Source organism: Delphinus delphis, chromosome X (assembly GCF_949987515.2).
Source record: "Delphinus delphis chromosome X, mDelDel1.2, whole genome shotgun sequence".
Taxonomy (NCBI): domain Eukaryota; kingdom Metazoa; phylum Chordata; class Mammalia; order Artiodactyla; family Delphinidae; genus Delphinus; species Delphinus delphis.
The window spans coordinates 66,901,806-66,917,340 of NC_082704.1; the positions used below are offsets into that span (position 1 = coordinate 66,901,806).

Below are 15,535 nucleotides of genomic sequence, written 5' to 3' on the forward strand. Positions count from 1 at the left end.
ACCTGGTTTTGAATTCCTGCTTTTCTGTTTGTGTGTATGACTTTGAACAGTTACTTTCTCTAAACTGCATCTGTAAAATGGGTGTATTACAACCTCCTTTATAGGACTGTTGCAAGGATGAAATGAGATAGTATATCCAAGTGCATATCACAATACTCCATAAATGTTTAAAGAGTAGGGGAAAAAAGCAAACTAGAATATTGGATTGTCTGAGAGGTTAATTCATGTTGATGTGAGAGTTGGGGCCTTGGGCATTGGCTAGTTTGTGTCAGATCATAGGGGCCCCCAGGAACCTGGAAATACTGATGGTAATTCTAAAACTGCTCCAGGATACTCTTTAATGTGAACCCTCACACTAAACCTAAAATATTTCCCTAACTCTTGTATAGCTGCAGAGAAAAAAAGGAGGGAAGGAAGAAGAGCTGCAGTTTCCAAACATCACTGAAAGTATCTGCTTACACACTTAACTCCAAGTGAATTTTCAAGGAGTGATTTGACATCATTGCTTGACTGGAATCTACGAAGCAATTTACAGAGTACCAGCCAGCGTCTTGGGAAAGTGGTACCAGCTTTGCCAGAGTGAATTATTGAGATTGTTAAACTCTTATATGGACATGGATAGTTAATGATGAAAAGCAGTGAACTAAGTTGCAGCACAGAATTGACTGTGTAAACTTTTCAAACAGTTTGTACCATTAATTAATCCCCCACCAAAAAGAGCCCGTCTGATGTGTTGGGTGGTGCTGGGCTCTTAGTGGCCACACTGTGTCTGTCTTTAGATATTTATATGGGTGTGTTTGCAGATTGAGACAATTCATAAAGCGTTGACGGTGATCCATTTTTTTTTTTTAGCGCTAAAACTCAAATTCGCGGCTATTTTAGTAATTAGCCCTGACTCTTCCGCTACTCAAATCCCTCGAAACTACATCTCCCAGCATGCTCTGAAGCTGGTCTGACTTCATCTCAAATGGCCCCGTAGGGCAACAATGGTTAGTTTTGACTGTGCTTATTTGTGCTATAAAATATCGATCCTAATTGGCAGCTATTTGGGCTTTTATATCTGCCGACCTCCGTTTTTGAACTGTAGTCACTAAATGTAGGGGTTCTGGCCTGACAAGGCCCATGCATTTCTTCAATTGGATGGGGAGCAGGGACAGTGTCACCGGCGATCTCGAAACTAGGAGGGAATGTTGACCAGGGAGCACCGCTGCGGCCGATCAGAGGAGCAGGAACCGGAGCCCGGGCTGAGTCCGAAAAAAGCCGGATCCGGACGGTGGCTCCGGAACGGCTGTAAGTGGAAGATGGAGGAGCCGGAGGAACCGGCGGACGGTGGGCAGTCGCTGCCCCCGGTTTACATTTACAGCCCCGAGTATGTTAGCATGTGCGACTCCCTGGCCAAAGTCCCCAAACGGGTAAGAAAGGTTGGGATGAAAGACCGTGGGTTTTGGGGGTGTGGGTGGGGGGCCGGTGGACGGGAGGGCATTAGGAAGCGAAGAGGATACAGGGCTGGGGGAAATCTTCAGCAGAAATTTGGGCGGCTGTACCAGGTGATGGAGGAAGTGTTCCCTTAGAGAGTTTCCTGAGAGCGCAGCGGGGCGTCCAACGGACAGGTGGGGGTGGGGTGGAGGTGCGGGGGAGGGGGAAGGGATGGCATGGAGGGGATGGTGTCTCTACTGCCAGGGATCCCCGAAGTGGAGAAGAAGCTGCAGGAGAAAAGTGTTCCAACACCTCCGTAAGGCCCGATAGCTTGCTCCTTAGCGATTTAGATACTTTGTATTGTCTAAAGTGCTTTGTAACTGTTAAGTAAAAAGGGAGGGGAGTTAAAAGTTAGTTCCTTTGTTCAGGATGATGAAGTCGATGGAATTTCTCTGAATTAAACATTTGAGACTATTTTCTGCCTTTTTTTTCTTCCTTTTTTGCTGATGTTTTTAGGCCAGTATGGTACATTCCTTGATTGAAGCATATGCACTGCATAAGCAAATGAGGTAAGTTGTGCTTGAACAGAGCCCTGAACCCAGGTGTTCATAGCCTTAACTTCCTGCTTCACAGTGGGGCTAATTAGGGAGAGAATGGTCCTTTTTTAAAAGTTTTTTGTGATTCACAGTGTTGGTAATCTGCCTGTAACCTAGTAAAAGCTCTTGAAGAATTAAGAAAACTCGAAAAAAGTACATGAAGCAGTTAAGAAATAGGACTTTATTGCTGGGAGGGAAGTATCCTAGGGATAGGTGTTTTGTGGAGGTTTCGGGGTGAGTACTTTTGGGTACTAAAACCTATCTGATAGAAAAAAAGATGTTCAGCTGGGAGGTGTTCTGGTTTTGGGGTTGTTTGTTTTTTGTCTTTCCTAAGCCAGCTCTGAGAGTATGGGTTCAACTTAAGACTTTTAGATACACCATTACCACCACCAAACTTTAATGATGAGCCTGGAGACAGTCAAGACCAAAGGAAACTCCTGGAGCCAAGGCCATAACTCAGCACAGAGCTAAGTGCTTCTTTAAAAAAAAACAAAAAAATGAAGTTGCTGTTTGTTGTTATAAGAGTAAATATTAGAACCCTGACACTTGTAGGATTATTTGTGACATTTTCTGGCCAATTGGGTGAACATCTGTCTATGCTGGCTAGTGTGATATGCTTCATTTATCTCCCAGAAGGTAGTGTAAATTTTATCCTTATTATTAACAAAATCATTTATTGAGTATCTTCTTTATGAATGTTTTTCAACCATTTTTTAACCCATAGGTTTGGTAAACAGAAAAACTACATGCTTTCCATTAAAGTTATTTAACAGTTCAAAAAATTACTTTGACAAACAAGAAATCAAAGCAAAGCAAAACTGTCTAATTTCCTTGCTGTTAAGTAGGGAGGCTCTCAGTAAGGATTTGTTAAGGAAGAGGAAGGGTATTAAAAGAGGGAGCAATTAGGGCCGGGAAACATGGTACAAGAAACTGTAAAATTTTTATTTTAATGGGCAGAGTTATCACTTCTGAGGGTGTAGACATGTTTTCTTGAAGAAGGAGCAAGACTCCTTGGATCTTAGCTATATATATTTACTTTTTGAGGCTGAGCTTGCTTGGTGATGGTAGTAGCCTGTATAACCATATTAATTCAGGAGAAACTCATGGGCATGTTCCCCTTCAGCAAACAAAAAAAACACTAATGCCTCCCTGTGGCCTGGGTCATGCGTTTTAAACTTGAATGTGCATATGAATTACCTTGTTAAAATACAGATTCTTTTTTTTTAATTGTATAGTTGATTTACAATGTTGTTTAGTTTTTGGTGTACAGCAAAGTGATATATATATATATTCTTTTTCATATTCTTTTCCATTATGGTTTATCACAGGATATGGAATATAGTTCCCTGTGCTATACAATAGGACCTTGTTCTCTTTCCATTTTCTATATAATAGTTTGCATCTGCTAAGCCCAAACTCCCAATCCAAAATATATGGAATGTTTCACAAATTTGAGTGTCATCCTTGCATAGGGGCCTTGCTAATCTCTGTATCATTCCAATTTTAGTATATCTGCTGCTGAAGTGAGCACTGAAGTACAAATTCTGATTCAGTAGGTCTGAGGGGAGGCTGAAATTCTGCCTTTCTAACAAGCTCCCAGGTGATGCTGCTGCTGGTCCATAGACCCCCCTTTGAGTGGTGAGGGCTAGAGAGCAGTAGTGGCAGTGGCAGAGTCAGGAAGAGGATATGGGGACTAGGCAGCTAGAAGTTAGAGGTGGTTAAGTCCTGTTGTTAGGTTAGCACCCTGTATTCTCTCCGTCACTCCTATTTTCACTTCTTGTGAACAGTGGGTTGAGAGCTTCTGAGCAAAGCCCAGTTCTAGCCTGTTTGCTCCTTCTCTCCTTCCTCTCAGAGGCAGATGTGAGGGACCAATTATAGAAACTTTCACATTTTTTGGTTGCCTATTTTTTAATCCTTTAATATTAATAATAATGACAGTTATCCACAAGGCATTTTCATGTATGTTATCATTTAATCTTCACCTAAGTCCCATAAGATATCCCCACTTTACAGATGAGGAAACTGAACTACAGAACAGTCAGCTTATCTGAGGTTATAGAGCTGGTAATTAGGACGGGAAGCCAGTTCTCTGACTCCAAATTCAAAATTCATGACAATACAGCTGCCTATTAAAGTAAAAATGTAGTTGAAAGGATTGTATTTGCCCAATTAGGAAAACTGATTCAAATGAAAATATCTCTTCCTACTGGTTTGTCATGAAAGTTGTAACTCACAGAGCAAAATTTGTCTAATACCTGATTATTTAACTTAAATATAATAACTCTTTTTTTTAACCTGCCTATAAACTCAAGGGAGATATCTATCCTCTCACCCCTTTTTAATGGAGTCAACATGTAGATGTGAGGAAATGAAGACTGTATTGCAGTGGAGGAACAGAACGTGTTTATTGCTTCAGCCTCCTGGAACCAGAAGCTGGAAGTTGTATTTTCACTCCAACTGCTGGCTCCTGCTTCCAGGTTCTGGCATACTCTGGATCTGACTCACTCACCTTTCTTTGTTCCCTGTTATTATTAGGATAGTTAAGCCCAAAGTGGCCTCCATGGAGGAGATGGCCACTTTCCACACCGATGCCTATCTGCAGCATCTCCAGAAGGTCAGCCAGGAAGGAGATGATGATCATCCAGACTCCATAGAATATGGACTAGGTAAAGTCATTACTAGGCAATGATGGGAGATAGATGACCTCCATCTATAGATCATAACTACTTAATCTTTTATAACTTGCATGATGGTCTTTAATACTTTTAAATTAACAACTAATGTGTTAACCACAATATTAATCTTCCTTTAACCACACTCCAATATGAATTGAGCAAAATTAATGCTGGATCAAATGGAGGAAAACCTTTCAGTTGCTTGGCGCCCTAATAGCAGTGCCCAGATTGGGTCTGGCTGTATGTACACTGATTTAACTGTCCTGTGACCTTATATTTTAACTTCAGTGTATATTTATATTCTTGCTAAGTTTGATGCCTTATCTCTCATTAAACAGCTGCATTTTTAAAAGCCATAAGTGGCCAATAGGATAGTCTAGAGAAACAACATGATTTAATAGAAGAACACTGGACTGGAGGTATGTGTATAGGGCGGGGGTGCGGGCTTAAGACACCAGGGGGTCCCAGACCTGGCTCTGTGTCATCACAGATATGACATATCACCTCTCAGTCCTCAGTTTCTCCATCTATAGGATGTGACTAGTTAATCTTCAAGGTTTAGTCTTTCTAGCTGTAATACTGAATAATTCCTTCCCCGACATTGAAGGTGTTTAGCTCTCATTTTGGAGCTGGTGTTAGCACAGTAGCTTTCTGGTAGGGTATGTTGTTGTCATACCTCAATCTACTCCTCCTAATAGGGTACTGGACCCAATTCCAATGTGTGGAGGGGGGGAATTTCCCCCCACACCACCAAACAATGCTCAGGACACCAGCTTGGTGTCCTACAATTCAACTCAGTTCTGATACTCTCTACCCGGAGAGAGCATCAGATTCCACAGGTGAAGTGCTCAGTCCCACAAGACTTCTCTCCACATCAGACATCAGTTGCAAACCCAAGCTGTTACCTGTGCTCTGGCTGACAGGCTGCAAATTGGAGGTTCTAGCAACCTCACCAACTCAGAATGCCAAGCACAAGTCCAAGTTGTTACCTGTACTTCTGACCAACTCTCTATAAATCAGAAATTCCCATGACCCCCTCGAATTTAATTAATTTGCTAGAGCGGCTCACAGAACCCAGGAAACCCATATATTCACTAGATTACCAGTTAATCATTAAAGGATATAACTCAGGAACAGCCAGATGGAAGAGGTGCATAAAGGCAATGTATGGGGAAAGGGCATGGAGTTTCCATGCCCTCTCCAGGTGTGCCACTCTCCCCAAATCTCTACGTGTTCACGAACCCAGAAGCTCTCCAAACCCTCTCCTTTGGGGTTTTTATGGAGGCTTCATTACATAGGCATGAATGATTAAGTCATTGGCCAATTGGTGATTAAGCTTGTTGACCTAAACAAGTAGGCTGCCAGATATTTCTCCATCAAAGATGGGTTTGTTTGGGATCAGCAGAGAATTGCAATTTGGGGTCTGCAACCATGGCAAGCCATGGCAAGGGAAGGAGAACACTTTTACAGAGAGGGAAAGGAACTTGGGAGAGCTATGGTTTAAAAAAAAAAAAAAGAGTCCATGGCTTTTTCATTGAGTCCTTGCCAGGAAAGAAAAGTCTTTCTTCTTGTTAAACTTGGTTATTGTTTCAGGGTGTGAGAGCGCCCCCTTCTGGTCTCCTGACTATTTAATTTAAGTTTCTGTTTATTCATTTTTTACAAACTCAATCACCAGTTCCTCTGGCCTCACACAGGAGGTCAGGGGGATGGAACTGATAGTTCCAACCCTCATAATTCTACTGGCAACCAACCCCCATCCTTAGATGTGGTCCACAAGTTATCTCATTAATACAACCAAGACACATCTATAACTCATCATTTAGGAATTCCAAGAATTTTAGGAACTCTGCCACAAACTGGGAAGAAATACAGTTGATCCTTAAACAGCGCATGGGTTAGGGGCACCCACCCTCCGTGCAGTCGAAAACCTGAGTATAACTTATAGTTAGCCCTCCACATCTGCAGTTGCGCATCCGCGGATTCAACCTACTGCTAATGGTGTAGTACTGTAGTATTTACTGCTGAAAAAAAATCCACCTGTAAGTAGGCCTGCGCTGTTCAAACCCATGTTGTTCAAGGGTTAACTGTATATTCTTTATTATAAGTCATAATATCACACCCCTCTTTATCCAGCTTATTTTTTAACAAGCTCTTCTGATGTTTGCCTGAAGGTTATGACTGCCCAGCCACTGAAGGAATATTTGACTATGCAGCAGCTGTAGGAGGGGCTACAATCACAGCTGCCCAGTGCCTGATTGATGGAATGTGCAAAGTAGCGATCAACTGGTCTGGAGGGTGGCATCATGCAAAGAAGTAAGAAAATGACCTTTCTGCTTTCTATCTCTTTCCTTGAGTCAGTTTCTTATTTATGTAAACTCTTATGTTTATTGTATTGGCAGTTATTGAGAGACGTGGGGGGTGTGTGTGTATGACACTTTACTACACCTTCTGAAGAGATACAAGTAAAATAAAAGATGACATAATATAGTGGAAAGTGTACTATTGAAAGTCAGGACACCTGGGCTTTATGCCTACTTTTTCTACAAACTTGGCTGACTGACTTGGACAGATTAACCTCTCTCGGTCTCAGTCTCTTCATCAGGAAAATGGGCAGAGCAAAGGATATTAATCTAGATATCTAGACAATCTCTAAATTCCTTTTAAGCTTTCTGGAAATTCCCCTGTCTTCAAGGAACTTATACTCTAGAAACATTATTAAAACTAGAATAATTGGGGAGCAACATCAATTTTGGTACCAATTGAATATATGTATGAGATGAAGAGATTTAGCAATAAGGAGCAGTTAATCATGGAAGTCTTGGAAGAGGTGAATTTTGGAGCTAGTTCTTGAAAGGAGTGGCAAACAGATTTTTGAATAGATGGAGAATTGATGAGAACAGATTTAAAACAAAAGGCTGAAGAATCAAAAAGGAGACTTAGGGCTTCCCTGGTGGCGCAGTGGTTAAGAGTCCACCTGCCAATGCAGGGGACACGGGTTCAAGCCCTGGTCTGGGAAGATCCCACATGCCACAGAGCAATTAAGCCCATGCACCACAACTACTGAGCCCATGTGCCACAACTACTGAAGCCTGCGTGCCTAGAGCCCGTGCTCCGCAACAAGAGAAACCACTGCAATGAGAAGCCCGCGCAACACAATGAAGAGTAGCCCCCACTCGCCACAACTAGAGAAAGCCTGCACACAGCAACAAAGACCCAATGCAGCCAAAAATAAATAAATAAAATAAATAAATTTTTTTTAAAAAGAGGCTTATGCTGCCATCTCTAAGCAGCAAAGTGGCAACTTAGAGGTGTTACCCTAAGGAGAAAGGGCTTGTGCAACAGCTATTGGGTGCTACTTGGAGTTACAGGAAAAGTCCTTTCTGAGTTTGATGTTAACATTTCAAACAGCTATACTCTGTGTCTGACAGGGACTGCTGAGCCTTATTCAGCATTTGGTATCTTGCTTAAGATGGCTGTAGTACATGTTGGAGGAGAAGGATTTTATTTATTGATTTATTTATTTTTATTGAAGTATAGTTAATTTGCAAAGTTGTGTTAGTTTCAGCTGTACAGCAAAGTGGTTCAGTTATACTTTTCAGATTCTTTTCCATTATAGGTTATTACAAGACGCTGAGTATAGTTCCCTGTGCTATATAGTAGGTCCTTGTTGTTTACCTATTCTATATATAGTAGTGTGTATCTGTTAACCCCAAACTCCTAATTTATCCCCCCCTCCAGAGGAGAGGGAATTTAAAAACTGAATTTATCAATGTGCTATTTGAGTGAAATAAAGCAGCAGTGGTAGGAACTGCCAATGCATCATTCACACACCAGTTGTTCATACTATCTGCCATGACCTTGATACTCTAGTGCTCTTGAGTCTAGAGAAAACAGCACTTTATTTTTCAGAATAAAATCTTGAGCACAACTTCAGCATATGCAGATTAAGGTAATAATATGGAATTCTTTTCATCAAATGGATAGATTTCATGACCAAGGAAATCCTTGAGTAAGTTTACTACTAGAATCTACAACTGAGGTGGTGGAGCATAGAGAAGCTGTGTTTAGTAATGAGTTTTACATGGTCTTAAAAACAAAGAGAAACAACCTGCCTTTTGTTAGTTTTTGCTCTATTAAAAAAATTCAAAATCAAGACAGTGATCTCTAGGAGGGAAAAATGACCCTGTCTGCTTCAAGCTATAGATAAAAGGGACAAAACCAAGCTTCTCTGAACCAAGGACTTCTCTGCCTTCTCATGCTTAGCAAGTTGAAAAGAAAAGTAGTGTGGTTTCATGGGAAATGCCCAGTCCTACAAGTCAGCTCTAGTTTCTGCATGTGGCACTGGAGCAGCTTATATATTTAAATTCACCACTTAAGGCCTCCTAGGGCCTGGGTCAGTTTGCAGTGGAATACCCAGGTACCTGCCACTTCTTATTACTGTTTTGCTGCCAAAGGAAGCACACTCTATCTCCAGCCAATTATGGCTGCCTCTGGGCTGTATGCAGGCGTGGGCATACCCACACGCCATTATCTTAACTGTTTCAGACAGCTTGCAGCTGATCCTACCTGGAAACAGACATGCCTGTGGTAAATATAAATTACCAAGAGTCTCTAGAGATTGCCCCAATTCAGGTCCAAATTCCAAGGCGTTCTTGGCGCCTCTAGAACCTCTGCAGATGGAATACAGGCATTTAGCCCACAAACTTACATCTAGCGGGCATTTATCTCTTATAACCACAATATCTGTTTAAACCCCCGTATCCCCAAATACATGTACAGGTTCATACATGCCATTTATTCATTCAACATGCATTGATTAAGCACCTACATAGTGTCAAGCATATTTTTATCATTACTAATAAGCAGAGATACAGAAATTGAAGCATGGCACATTTTTCCCCTACCAATTTTGAAAAAGAAATCTTTTATTTCAAAATATCCAGGTGCTGGCAGGATTACAGTGAAATTGGCACACTCTTTGAAAACGTTGGAAATGTTAAGAGTGGGGAAAATGTTTGTACCTGTTGACCCAGTACTATTATTCCCAGCAATATTCTAAGGAAATAAACCAATTCTGCCCTCAAGAAGTTTATCTCTTAGAGGTAAGACAGCAAATAATTGCATCTGAAAGCCAAAGAAGAGTGATTTTCAAAGAAAATTCTGCAAAAGAAGAGTAATGAGAGACTAATGCTATTAGATATTAAACATAAAAAACTGTGATAATGAAAACACTGGTACCACTGGTATAAGATTAGACAAATGATGTTATAGTATACTCCCCAAAGAGACTGTTGCATATAAGAATTCAATCAGTTATAAAGGATGTGTTGCAAGTGATTGGAAAGGATTGTTCAGTAAATGATGTTGTGACAGCTTGTAGCATTTATACTCTCATCTCCTGTAATAAACTAAAATATGTGGCAGCTGGATTGAAGAGTTAAATATAAAAAAGCAAATTAGGAAAAAAACCCTAGAATGAATGAATATTCATCAGGCTTCTAAAGGGGAATAGTTTTCTAAGCTTAGGAAAGAATAGAAGAAAAACAAAGGAAAAGATCAACATATTTGTATAAAATTTTAAAACCAAAATAACTTTTATGGCCATTTCAAAAATAAAATCTAAACACAGACTAGAAAGGCATATTTGACATAAATATGACAAAATGTGACAGGTTTGCATTTTCTCAGACATTCATACAGTATGATGTATAAGAAGAAATATGGGCAAAGAACATGAATAGACAATTTACAAAGGAGTTTTAAGCACAACTGGAAAACATGGGACAATGTTCATCACTACTAATCAAAGAAATGCAGATAAGTAGGTAACTTATCTAGCCTATCTTTACCTATCTTTACCTCTTTACCTAGCCTATCTTTAATAGAACTGAAAAAAAATGGTACTGAGTTTGCTAGTAATAGTGTGGTTTGGGTCAACCCCTTAAGAAAACAGTTTGGTAGCCAGCATGTATTAATGCCCTTTTATCTAGTAATCTACTTCTGAGAATGTTTCCTAAGAAAATAATTCAAAATATGGAAAAGAAACCTGAAGATATTTACCAGTGTTATTTATTTTTTAAAATTAGACATAACATGAATATCTAGCAATAAGGAAAGGGTGAATCCATTCCATGGAATATTATGCTATTATTTTAAATGATGATTATGAAGACTATGGGGCATTTCAGAAAAATACTTCTGGGTTAATAAAACAGGTTTTAAAATTGTTTGCACACTGCAGTTACAACTTTGTAAAATACATGCATTTTTTTTAGTACATGCATTTTTTTAAAAAAAATTAGTGGGAATGATAGTAGTGGTTACGTTAGGGTGACAGAATTAAAATGATTTTTTTAATGTGTTTTTCTAGTTTTCAAAATTTCAGTAATGAGATTTTTTCTAACTTTTGCAGCTAAAATTTTACCAAAATAAAAAGAGGCAAAAAAATAGTTACAGCAAATATTAACAAAGGGTTAAAATCATTAACTATTCTAACTGATTTTTTAAAACACTAATAGTCAGATAAATTAGTAAAAGACATGAACAATTTACAAAAGAGGAAACAAATAGTAAACAAACATGAAAAAATATTTAGTATCGCTAATAATTAGAGGAAGAAAAATTGAAACATTATATATACATGTATATATTTTACTTCTACCAAATTTGAACCAAAGGAAGAAAGATCTTAACTCATACATCTATTATTCTTGGTAATCTAAGGAAATAAGCCAATCCAAAATATGGAAAAGCTGTGTATATGAAGATGGTAATTTCTCTTTCACGTATAGTAGCCAAGAAGAAAGGAGGGAAGGAGACCTAAATATTCAACAACAGTGGGATGGTTACGTAGTATACTGCAACATATCCACTTGATGGGCTACTATATAACTATTAAAAATGGTGGTTAGGACAACTGCATAACAAGAAAAAATGCATATCGTGTATTGTTGGCTTTGCTTTTAAAGGGCAGGTAGCTACAGCATCATATATTCACTCTGATTAGAGATATGTAAAAAAATATCTGCATATGAAAAGAATTTCTAGAAGGAAATACAACAAAATGATACCAGTGACTTTGTGACGATGATGATAGTATGATATATATATATATATAATATATATACATACACACACTATATATATATACTATATGTATATGTGGGTATACACACACAGATATATACATGTACCTTTTCTCTGTTTTATATATTTTCATATATTTTCTCTAATATGATTATATTACTTTTATTAATAAAACTTTTTATAATAAAATCTGCTTGGAACAAAGTAGGAAGCTGTTACAATAGAGGCATGATATGGTCGGTGTATGCTAGAGTTAGGCACAAGGTAGTGGGGTGTCCAGAAGGAGTGGAATGCACCACTTACTAGTTGTGTATGTGACCTTGGGGTTATTTCAGGAACAGCATGTGCAGAGGCACAGAGGTGTGAAAGCTGAGGGCACTTCCAGGTCTATAATTAAAGCTGAAACCAAGGGCTCCTATAGGCAAGTGGCTGGAGGTGAGGTGGGAGAGGTATGAAGGGTCCTGTTTGCCAAGCTGAACAGCTTGGACTTGATCCTTCAGGTCAGTGGTTCTTGACCTATTTTGGTCATGGACCCCTCCGAAAATCTGATGAAAGCTATATAACACTGTCCCTAGAAAAATGTACATACACAAATTTTTCCTTATAGTTTCAGAAAGTCTAAGGATCTCCTACAGCCCATGTGTGGATCCCTGGTTAAGAACCTTGGTTTAAAAGAGTAAAGAATCACTGAAGGAATCTTTAGCCAGGAAGAGGTAACATGATCAGATTTGCATTTTAGGAATATGATTCTGGCAATAGTTGGTAGATAAATTGGTGAGTGTTGGGGGCCAGAATGTTGACAGAGAAATCTGTTAGGACCTTTACTGTGATAATAATCTATCCTAAAGGAGGTGAAAGCTGTGGTGATGAGCATAGATGAGAGAATAAATTCAGGAGTCATTTAGTAGCTAGAATAGGTAGGAATGGTAACCAGTTTGATATAAATGATAAGGAAGGAGTGATCTAGATTTCTTATGTAGATGACTGAGTAATTGTGTTACCTTTAACCAAGAAGAGTAGGGGATGGGGACTGCTCTGCCTATGGAGCATCTAATTAGAGATGTCTATTACAGAGTCGGCAATGGGGTCCAGCCTATGACTTCTCAACTTTAATGTGCATACAAAATACCCAGGGATCTTATTAAATTGGAGATTCTGGTTCAGGTCTTGGGGGAACCTGAGAATCTGCATTCCTAACAAACTCCCAGGCAATACTAAAGGCTGCCAATTTGTGGCCCATACTTAGACTAGCAAGAGGCTGGAGCTCAGGAGAATCATCTTCACTGAAGATACAGATTTGGGAGCCAGCATGATAGGTGGTAATTAAAATTAAGGAAATAGACAAACTAACCTGGGAAGCATGTGTAAAATAATACAGGGGAAAAAACTCAAATAATGAGCCTTGTGGAATGCCAGTGTTTACAAGGCAGGCAAGAGAAGAAAGACCTACAAAGTTGAGTCTTGAGAAGGAGTGGTGAGAGAGATAGGAGGAGAATCAAAAAAGACTTATCAGAGAAACCAAAGGTGAACCTCAAGAAGACCGGTTTGGATAGCAGTGTCTTCTGCTGCTGCAGAGCGTGTATTCTCAATGGGAGTGATACTGCCCCCAAGGGAGCAAAAATTGATTCTTGCTGGGGCAGGTGGTAGGGAAGCGGGGGCGGCAAGAAACTTAGATGTTACATAGTTTATGGTTTTCCAAAGGGTCACAGTACATAACAGATGTACAGTACATCTGTGATATAAAATTTCGCGGAGAGGTCAATTAGAAAAAGGTGTCTAAAAAGGCTCCTTGGGTGAGGGAATGATAATGAAAAAATGGTTGAGAAACAGCTGTACAGAAGGAAAGTAAGATTTCTCAGTAAGGAGGTTGTGGTTAAGAAGACTTCAAAGGATGGAGAGGAGTGTACTGGGGAGACAAGTAGGTGAAGGGCCTTGCAGAAGCAGCACTGTGAAATAGCTTGGCGGATTGGGGGAACTACACACATTGCTGGAGGGTTAAGGTTCAAAGTAGATAATGGCAGCAGATGAGGTAGAAAAGTAGGAAATGGCTCATGAAGGGCTTCATGTATGTCGGAGTCACTCAGTTGAAAAATGCAGATTTCTAGACCTCTCAGAGATCTTGATCAGGTAGGTTTGGACTGGGGCATCAGAACCTGCACTTTCAAAATCTAGGGGTGATTCTGATGCACACACTTTGAGAAACTCTTCAGTAGGAAATGGGGGGCACTGAAATATTATGTTAGGTAGTAACGTGGTTAGATTTGTGTTTTAGGAAACTGACTGTAGTTATAGAGGATGGATTGAAGGAGGTGTAGACTATAGGTCGAGGGACTGAATTGGGTATCGGCACTCTCGCTGACAAGTGATGAGGACCTGAACTAAGGCAGAGCAATGAGAGTCAAACCCAGGCAATCTAACTCTTCAACCTGTGTACTTAACCCCTGAATTATACCACCTCAGTACACGGGAGTAGGTGGTGGTATGCAGCAGAGGTAGTACCCAGGGAAATTGGATTCTGAGACTTGGAGATGGAGGTGGAAGCTGGAACTAGAAGCAGATGTGTTGCCTGTATATGAAATGGTAGCACAAACCAGGAAAATGGGTGTGATTACTTAGGGAAAAGGCAGAGAGTGAGGAGAAAAAGAAAATAGAGCCTAGAACCCCAGGAAATACCAACTTGTAATGGGCAAGTATAAGAAGAAGCCCCAGTGAGTTCAGCTGAAAAGCAGCAATCAGGACTGGCCAGGTAATCGAAATAGAAAGGGACCATAGAATACCAAGGGAGCAGAAGAGTTTAAAGAAGAAAAGAGCTCTCAACAATCCAGAGCAGTACTGAAGTGTCAGTCATATTTGGCAATTAATATAGTCATTAATGACCTTGGTAAGAGAACTTTCTGGAGAGTGATGGGAATACAAACTGTTGAGGGGTGAGCAGGAACTAAAGAAATGGACAAGAAAGGAACATTAATCTGTCCAAAAGTTCAAATGAGAAAGAAAGGAGAGGAGGGCAGTGGCCAAGGGAAACAGGGTTGAGGGCTGACTTGTTGGGTTTGTTTTAAGAGCTTTGAGAACATTTGTAGACTGAAAGGGAAATAACGGAAATATGAGAAGGATAAGAAATGGAGCAAAGTCTCGGAGGAGGCAGGAGAGGATGGGAGGAATGGCTTTGGGAGGAGGAGACCCACCTCTTCTGAAGCCAGAGCAAAAGGAGTCAAGGAGGGTATAGCAGAGAAGTATCTGGGTTGCCTACTAGTGAGTGCTGGCCCCATGGCCTCTACTTTCTCCATGAAATGACTCTTGTCCACTTCTATCACTTGCTCACAGGCCTCTTTGAATTCTTTGATTCTGCTTTTTGTAGTCAGTCTCTTAAGAAGCCATCTTGTCCCATCTAGATCCCCTTAAATGGGACTCACTCTTTCCATGTAAACATGTACTAGGAGGTATTAAAACCCAGCATGGGACAGTGACTCCTAACCTCCAGAATTTGCCGAGATCGCATCTTCTTTGTCCACTTTGACTGGCTGTTTCTCATCCTCACCTCTTCCTGTTTGACTCTGCATTACAGCTCCCAGTATTTTCCTTTATCTCATTCTGATAATCCATTTAAGACTTATTTCCATCTCTAGCTCAACCTGCCCTTCTTCTTGCCACAATTCTGTTATTTGCCATCTTATCCCATGACATTTCAGCCTTCCACCTGGTGACACGGGATCTGTGCCAGCTGGGCCCCCTCTGCCTGCTTCGCTGCTAGGAGAGGAGAGA

At 40.2% G+C, this 15,535-nt stretch overlaps 1 protein-coding gene and 1 non-coding gene across 3 annotated transcripts in view; one reads left to right on the forward strand and one right to left on the reverse strand.

Annotated features, from left to right (window-relative positions):
• The first annotated feature begins 1,000 nt into the window (after nt 1-1,000).
• The window catches only part of HDAC8 (histone deacetylase 8), a 241,375-nt gene continuing 226,840 nt past the window's right edge, over nt 1,001-15,535 (forward strand). The window contains exons 1-5 of one of the 2 annotated variants that reach the window (XM_060001780.1): nt 1,001-1,412; nt 1,933-1,985; nt 4,548-4,678; nt 6,859-7,000; nt 9,631-11,837. In XM_060001780.1, coding sequence (XP_059857763.1) covers nt 1,188-1,412; nt 1,933-1,985; nt 4,548-4,678; nt 6,859-7,000; nt 9,631-9,715 — 636 coding nt within the window. In that variant the 5' untranslated portion in view covers nt 1,001-1,187 and the 3' untranslated portion in view covers nt 9,716-11,837. Of the gene's footprint in view, nt 1,413-1,932; nt 1,986-4,547; nt 4,679-6,858; nt 7,001-9,630; nt 11,838-15,535 lie in introns of those variants that run through there. The other variant, XM_060001779.1, reaches the window with a different exon arrangement.
• LOC132419143 (U6 spliceosomal RNA) lies at nt 3,440-3,543 on the reverse strand. The gene has a single exon (XR_009518146.1). It is a non-coding gene; the product is annotated as a U6 spliceosomal RNA (small nuclear RNA).